Source organism: Agelaius phoeniceus, chromosome 37 (genome assembly GCF_051311805.1).
Source record: "Agelaius phoeniceus isolate bAgePho1 chromosome 37, bAgePho1.hap1, whole genome shotgun sequence".
In the NCBI taxonomy this organism is placed as follows: Eukaryota; Metazoa; Chordata; class Aves; order Passeriformes; family Icteridae; genus Agelaius; species Agelaius phoeniceus.
Genome location: NC_135302.1, coordinates 550024 through 558527, shown reverse-complemented (window position 1 = coordinate 558527; position 8504 = coordinate 550024). Strand labels below are relative to the sequence as shown.

At 60.0% G+C, this 8504-nt stretch overlaps 1 protein-coding gene across 1 annotated transcript in view; it reads right to left on the bottom strand.

The window, feature by feature from the left end:
- Positions 1-789: 789 nt before the first annotated feature.
- The window catches only part of LOC129134458 (uncharacterized), a 31543-nt gene continuing 23828 nt past the window's right edge, over positions 790-8504 (bottom strand). The window contains exons 8-9 of the mRNA XM_077193297.1: positions 8182-8265; positions 790-4634 (exon numbers count right to left, since the gene is read on the bottom strand). Of these exons, the coding sequence (XP_077049412.1) occupies positions 3030-4634; positions 8182-8265 (1689 nt within the window). The 3' untranslated portion in view covers positions 790-3029. The remainder of the gene's footprint in view (positions 4635-8181; positions 8266-8504) is intronic.

Here is an 8504-nt window from a genome sequence, read left to right as displayed (position 1 = left end):
CTCTGTGATCTCTTGGGGACCCCCCCAAAATCCCCAAAAAACCCCAAAATTCCACCCATATTTAAAAGAACCCCAAAATGTCTCTGTGATCTCCTGAGGATCCCCAAAAAACCCCAAAATCCCACCCTATTTCAAATGAACCCCAAAATCCCTCTGGGATCCATTGGGGAACCCCAAAATCTCTCTGGGACCCCCCAAAAAAACCCCAAAATTCCACCCACATTAAAAGAACCCCAAAACCTCTCTGGAATCCATCGGGGACCCCCAAAATCTCTCTGGAACCCCAAAACTCCCCAAAAAAACCCCACAATCTCTCTGAAATCCATTGGAAACCCCCCAAATCTTTCTGGGAACCCCAAAAATCCCCAAAAAACCCCAAAACTCCCCGAATTCCCTTCACCCCTAAAACCTCTCTGCAAACCCCTGGGACCCCCCCAAAAATCCCTCTGGGGATCCCCAAAATCTCTCGGGGAACCCCAAAATCCCCTCCCCCAAAAAAACCCAAATCCCCTCCCCCACCCCCCCAACTCCCCCTCCCCCCACCCCAAAATCTTTTTCCCAGGGGGGTCCCTAAAATTGGGATTTTTTAACCCTTTTTTTATTCATCACAGGAAAAGCTTCGAGCGCCACCTGGACAGGGTGGGGGAAGGGCGGGAAAATCCCCCCCCCCCCCCCGGGACCCCTCCCCCACCCCAAAAACTTGGCCCCGCCCCCCCGGCCCAGCACAAAGCACATTTGCATAGATGGGGTTCAAAAGGAACCAATTTTACAACGAAGGGGGAGGGGGAAAACGCCCCTCCCCCACCCCCCCGGACCCCGCCTCCCTCCCCCCCCGACTCTGCTGGGCACGGTCCTGAAACAAGATGGCCGCCGGGAGGCAAGATGGCCACCGGGATTTGCGGTCTGCTCGTAGTCAAGATGGCCGCCGGGAATCAAGATGGCCGCCAGGTGTTGTAGTCTGCTCGTAGTCAAGATGGCCGCCGGGAATCAAGATGGCTGCTAGAAGTGACGGGAGTTGGTGGGCGTCAAGATGGCCGCCGAAAATCAAGATGGTTGCCGGAAGTCATGGGAGTTTGACGAAACCAAGATGGCCGCTGCGTTTCACTGTCAGCTCCTGGACAAAATGGCCGCCGGGAGGCAAGATGGCTGCCGGGATTTGTGGTCTGCTCGTAGTCAAGATGGCCGCTGGGAATCAAGATGGCCGCCGGGATTTGTGGTCTGCTTGTAGTCAAGATGGCCGCCGGGAATCAAGATGGCTGCCAGGTGCTGTGGTCTGCACGTAGTCAAGATGGCCGCCAAGAACCAAGATGGCTGCTGGCTTTTGTGGCCTGCTTGTAGTCAAGATGGCTGCCGGAAACCAAGATGGCCACTGGGTGTTGTGGTCTGCTCATAGTCAAGATGGCCGCCAAAAATCAAGATGGCCGCCAGGTGTTGTGGTCTTCTCATAGTCAAGATGGCTGCTGGAATCAAAATGGTTGCTGGAGTTCACAGGAGTTGGAAGAACCAAGATGGCCGCCGGGTTTTGTGGTAAGGTCATATCAAAATGGCCACCAGGAATCAAGATGGCTGCGGAGAGTCACGGGAGTTTGTGCGAGTCAAGATGGCCGCCGGGTTTTGTGGTCTCCTCGCAGTCAAGATGGCTGCCAAAAACCAAGATGGCCACCGGGTTTTGTGGTCAGCTGGTAGTCAAGATGGCCGCCGAAAATCAAGATGGCTGCCAGGAGTGATGACAGTTGGCAGGAATCAAGATGGCCGCCAGGTTTCACTGTCACTTCCTGGACAAGATGGCTGCCGGAAATCAAGATGGCCGCCGGGTTTTGTGGTCTGCTCGTAGTCAAGATGGCTGCCAGGAACCAAGATGGCCGCCAGGAGTCAAGATGGCCGCCAGGTCACGTGTTGGCCAGTCAAGATGGCCGCCAGGAAGCAAAATGGCCGCCAAGTTTTTGCCTCTTCTTGTGGCCAAAATGACTGTAAGGTCACGTGATAAATTCAAGATGGCCGCCAAGTCACGTGATGATCAGATCAAGATGGCTGCCAAGAAACAAGATGGCCGCCAGGTTCAAGATGGCGGCTGGGTGGAGCCAAGACAGCCACCACAGTCACAAAATGGCCGCTGATGACGTCGCTGCTTTTAAGATGGCTGCCGCTTATGACATCATGGCGATGTCGGCCATCTTGGATTCACTGTGGCGGCCATCTTGGGGTCATTCAAAGGTTATTCCTGGCAGCCATCTTGAAACTGCCCTGGCGGCCATTTTGTGACCCCGCCCCATTTCATGGCGGCCATATTGTGGTCAATCAAAGGTCACTATGGCCGCCATATTGGGGTCATTTAAAAGCCATAGTGGCAGCCATTTTGGGGTCAATCAAAGGTCATCATGGCGGCCATATTGGGGTCAATCAAAGGCCACGGTGGCAGCCATATTGGGGTCATTTAAAGGTCACCTTGTCGGCCATATTGGGGTCAATCAGAGGTCACCCACCCAGCTGTACTGAAGTGGATCAAAGTTTACCCTGTCGGCCATATTGGAATTACCCACAGATCACGTGACCACATCCAGGCCGCTGTCGGCCATTTTGTGCCCCACCAACCGTTCCACATTTACCCTGGCAGCCATTTTGTGTCCCACAATCGTCGGCCATTTTGTATCCCACAATCGTCAGCCATTTTGTGCCCCTCCCACAATCGTCGGCCATTTTGTCCCTTTCAAACAATCGTCAGCCATTTTGTGACGCACCATGGTCGGCCATTTTGTGCTCCTCCCACAATTTTCGGCCATTTTGTATCCCACAACCATCGGCCATTTTGTCCCCCTCCCACAAATGTCGGCCATTTTGTATCTCACAAACATCGGCCATTTTGTGCCCCTATCGCCATGGTCGGACATTTTGTCCTTCTCCAACAATTGTCAGCCATTTTGCGTTTTCCAAAAGTCGGCCATTTTGTATCCCATAATTATCGGCCATTTTCTGCCCCTATCTTGCGTCGGCCATCTTCCCCATTTCCCGCCGCCATCTTGCCCCGCCCATCACGTCTTGCCCTTCCTCCCCCTCAGCCCCGCCCCCACTCCAGCGGGGGGGTCCTGTGGCGCCGCCCCTCCCCCAGCCTGGGCGGGGCCAGCGCAGCGCCGGGGGGGCTGCATCCGGCGGGGCGGGGCCAAGGGGGAGCCCCGCCCACGCCGCCTTCTCCTTGTGGGGGCGGGGCCAGCGTTAGCCCCACCCCCTCTCCTCCTTTTAACCGGGGGTTGTGGGAGGGGCTCCCTACGCCTGGCCACGCCCCCTCCCGATGAAGCCACGCCCTCCTCGCTGCTGTCATCGGGTGGGCGTGGCCTCCTCCGTGGCTCCCTCTGAAGGGGCGGAGCCAAGGGCGCTCCGGGGCGTGCCCGGGTGGACCTGGGCGGGGCTGGCGATGGTGGGCGGGGACTCGTTGACCCCTCCCCTTCCTCACCCCCACCATGCTCGGGCGACGCCATCTTGGGCGGCCGCCCCCGACGCCGCTTCCGGGGCGGGGACTCTTCCTCGGCCCCGCCCCCCGGGCCCCTGATTGGACGCCCACGCCGCCGGCCACGCCCCCTTTCTTGTGAGTGGGCGGAGCGTTGTGGGGCAGTCCCGGCTTGGCGCCGCCGCCTCGCCCTGGCCCCGCCCCCTCCCAGCAGCCTCCGCTTGGGTGGGCGGCCCCGGCGGCGCTTGGTGGGCGGGGCCGATGCTAATGAGGAAGTGGGCGTGGCCTGGGGGGCGGCCCGGGGGCGGCGCCGGGCGCCTCGGGAGCCTCCGCCCCTTTCGGAGGAAGGGGGCGGGGCCTCGAGGACGGTGACCAATCGGCCGGGGAGGGTCCGGAGCACTTTGGCGGCCGGGCCGGATTTTTGGCTCTGCCGGATCTCGACGTCGGCGCTGCGGCGGCGCCGAGGGGGCGGGGCCACGGGGGGCGGCGGGGCGGGGCCGACCTCTTCAAGCCCCGCCTCCTTTGGTGAAGTCGGAGGGGGCGGGGATTTGGGAGGAGGAGGAGGTGATGACGTCACAGGAGGAGGCGGGGATTCGGGCAGGGGAGGCGGCGATGACGTCACGGGAGGCGGTGATGACGTCACGGGAGGAGGAGGGGGAGGGGAGGGCGGGGGCGTGGCTTGCGGCGGCGGCGATGACGTCACCGGGGGAGGCGACGGCGGGGAGGGCGGGGGCGTGGCTTGAGGAGGCGGCGGCGATGACGTCACCTCGGGCGGCGGCGATGACGTCACAACGGCGGCGGCCGGCGGCGACGACGACGTCACGGGGCCGTGCTGTGACGTCACAGGGGGCGTTTCCGAACTCTGTGACGTCACGGGTGACGTCACCGCCCTCAAGCGCTGACTGGCCCGCGTGGGGTGAGGTGGGCGGGGCAAACCCCGGGCCCTTCGCAACTTCCGGGCCCCGCCCCCTCCTCCTCCTCCTCCTCCTCCTCCAGCCCTTTGCTCCGCCCCTTTCTCCGCGCTAAGCTCCGCCTCCTCCAGGGTTAAAGCTCCGCCCCCGGCGTTGGCCACGCCCCCTGAGGGCTCTTCCTCCTCCTCCTCCTCCTCCTCCTCTTCCTCGGGGGGCAGCCGGAAGCGCCCCCCGCCCCCCTTGGCCTGGTCGATGTCCTTGCGGGCGGCCTCCACCTGCTCCTGAGGGGGCGGGGCAAAGGTGAGACCCCAGACCCAATTTGGGGAACCCCAGACCCAATTTGGGGAACCCCAGACCCAATTTGGGAACCCCAGACCCAATTTGGGGAACCCCAGACCCAATTTGGGGAACCCCAGGCCCAATTTGGCGACCTCAGACCAAATTTGGGAACCCCAGACCCAATTTGGGGAAACCCAGACTCAACTCAGCACCCCCAGACCCAATTTGGGCACCCCCAGACTCAATCTGGGACCCCCAGACCCAATTTGGGAACCCCAGACCCAATTTGGGGATCCCCAGAGTCAATTTGGGAATCCCAGACCCAATTTGGGGACCCTCAGACTCAACTGGGACCCCTTGAAATGCTCCCAGAAATTCTCCACGACCCCTAAAACCTCCCCAGCACCGCCCAAAACCCCCCAAGACCCCTCAAAACCCCTCAGGAGCTCCCAAACCCCATTGGGACACCCCAAAATCACCCCAGGACCCCCCCCAAAAAAAACCCCAAAATCCCCCCAGGACCCCCCAGGATCCCCAGGTTTCCCCCCAAGGACTCCCCAAAATGCCCCCAAGAAGCCCCAAAACCTCTCCAGGACCCCCCAAACCCCACTGGAACCCCCTAAAATCCCTTTGGGACCCCCCAACCCCCCTTCAGGACCACCCCAAGAACCCCCAAACCCCTTTGGGACCACCGAAAATGCCCCCCAAACCCCCCAGGACCCCTCCAGAATCCCCAAAATCCCTTTGCGACCCCGCCCAAACCCCCTCAGGACCATCCCAAGAACACCCAAACCCCTTTGGGACACCCCCAAAACCCCTGGGGGACCCCCCCAAAATGCCCCAAAAACCCCCCCAGGACCCCCCAAACCCTTTTGGGACCCCCCAAACCCCTTTGGGACCCCCCAAAATCCCTCTGGGACCACTCAAACCCCATCTCGGACCCCCCAAACCCCCTCAGGACCACCCCAAAAAGACCCAAACCCCATTTGGGACCCCTCCCCCCAAGCCCCCCAAAACCCCATTGGGACCCCCCAAAATCCCATCAGGACCCCCCCCAAAACCCCATTGGGACCCCCCCAAACCCCTCCAGGACCCCCCCAAACCTCTCTGGAACCTCCAAAATCCCATTTGGGACCCCCCAGGACCCCCCAAAACCCCTCTGGGACCCCTTCAAGCCCCCCAGGACCCCCCCAAAACTCCCCAGGACCCCCGCCCCAAATGCCCCCAAGAAGTTTCCAAAAAACCCCAAAATCCCTCGGGGTCCCCCAAAACCCCTCTAAGACCCCCCCCCAAATATTTTTGGGACCCCCCCAAACCTCTCTGGAACCTCCAAAATCCATTTGGGACCCCCCAGGACGCCCCCAAACTCTTTTGGGACCCCTCCCAAAACCCCTCTGGGACCCCTTCAAGCCCCCCAGGACCTGCCCCAAATGCCCCCAAGAAGCCCCCAAAAAAACCCCAAAATCCCCCCATAAAAACCCCCAAGACAAAAACCCAAAATCCCCCCAAAAAAAACCCCTTCAAAATCCCTCTGGGGCCCCCCAAATCCCCTCTACGACCCCCACCCAAATATTTTTGGGACCCCCAAACCCTTTTGGGACCCCCCAAACCCCATTTGGGACCCCCCCCTCCAAAACCCCTCTGGGACCCCTTCAAGCCCCCAGGACCTGCCCCAAATGCCCCCAAAATCCCCCCAAAAAACCCCAAAAAATCCCAAAATCCCCCCAAAAACCCCTTCAAAACCCCTCAAAATCCCTCTGGGCCCCCCCAAATCCCCTCTAAGACCCCCCCCCCAGATATTTTTGGGACCCCCAAACCCATTTGGGACCCCCCAAACCCCATTTGGGACCCCCCCTCCAAAACCCCTCTGGGACCCCTTCAAGCCCCCCAGGACCCCCCCAAATTGCCCCCAAAAAACCCCAAAATCCCCCAAAAATCCCCCCCCAAATCCCTCAAAATCCCTCTGGGCCCCCCCAAATCCCCTCTAAGACCCCCCCCAGATATTTTTGGGACCCCCAAACCCTTTTGGGACCCCCCAAACCCCATTTGGGACCCCCCCTCCAAAACCCCTCAGGGACCCCTTCAAGCCCCCCCAGGACCTGCCCCAAATGCCCCCCAAAAGCCCCCAAAAAACCCCAAAATCCCCCCAAAAAACCCCTCCAAATCCCTCTGGGGCCCCCCAAATCCCCTCTAAGACCCCCCCCCAGATATTTTTGGGACCCCCAAACCCATTTGGGACCCCCCAAACCCCATTTGGGACCCCCCCCAAAACCCCTCTGGGACCCCTTCAAGCCCCCCCCAAGAAGCCCCAAAAACCCCAAAAAATCCCAAAATCCCCCCAAAAACCCCTTCAAAATCCCTCCAAATCCCTCTGGGGCCCCCCAAATCCCCTCTAAGACCCCCCCCCAAATATTTTTGGGACCCCCCAAACCCTTTTGGGACCCCCCAAACCCCATTTGGGACCCCCCCCCCAAAACCCCTCTGGGACCCCTTCAAGCCCCCCCAGGACCTGCCCCAAATGCCCCCAAGAAGCCCCCAAAAAAAACCCAAAATCCCCAAAAAACCCCTTCAAAATCTCTCTGGGCCCCCCCAAAACCCCTCTAAGACCCCCCCCCCAGATATTTTTGGGACCCCCAAACCCATTTGGGACCCCCCAAACCCCATTTGGGACCCCCCCCCAAAACCCCTCTGGGACCCCTTCAAGCCCCCCAGGACCTGCCCCAAATGCCCCCAAGAAGCCCCCAAAAAACCCCAAAAAATCCCAAAATCCCCCAAAAAACCCCCCAAAAAAATCCCTCCAAATCCCTCTGGGCCCCCCCAAATCCCCTCTAAGACCCCCCCCAGATATTTTTGGGACCCCCAAACCCTTTTGGGACCCCCCAAACCCCATTTGGGACCCCCCCTCCAAAACCCCTCTGGGACCCCTTCAAGCCCCCCAGGACCCCCCCCAAAAAGCCCCCAAGAAGCCCCCCAAAAAACCCCAAAAAATCCCAAAATCCCCCCAAAAACCCCTTCAAAATCCCTCCAAATCCCTCTGGGGTCCCCCAAAACCCCTCTAAGACCCCCCCCAGATATTTTTGGGACCCCCAAACCCATTTGGGACCCCCCAAACCCCATTTGGGACCCCCCCCAAAACCCCTCTGGGACCCCTTCAAGCCCCCAGGACCCCCCCAAATTGCCCCCAAAAAACCCCAAAATCCCTCAAAATCCCTCTGGGCCCCCCCAAATCCCCTCTAAGACCCCCCCCGATATTTTTGGGACCCCCAAACCCATTTGGGACCCCCCAAACCCCTTTGGGACCCCCCCCTCCAAAACCCCTCTGGGACCCCTTCAAGCCCCCCAGGACCTGCCCCAAATGCCCCCCAAAAGCCCCCAAAAAACCCCAAAAAATCCCAAAATCCCCCCAAAAACCCCTTCAAAATCCCTCTGGGGCCCCCCAAATCCCCTCTAAGACCCCCCCCCAGATATTTTTGGGACCCCAAACCCATTTGGGACCCCCCAAACCCATTTGGGACCCCCCAAAACCTCTTTTGGGACCCCCCCAAAAACCTCGGCCTGCTTCAGCTCCTCCCTGCTGACGTCCTCGAGCGAGGCCTCCAGGAAGTTCATGGCGTAGCGCTCGATGGGGGTCAGCTGGAAAAAAAATAAAAATTATTATGGGGAGGGGTCAGCAGGACCCTGGGGACCCCCCCCCAAAAAAATCTGGGATGGGAGGGACCCCCCCCAAAAAAATCCCGGTTCAAAAAAAGCCCCAAATGCCCCCAAAAAATCGTCCCAAAATTAATGAATTCCGCCCCAAAATTAATGGGGGAGGGGGGAAAAGTGGGACCCCCAAAATTTGGGGAGGGGTCAGCAGAGCCTGGAGACCCCCC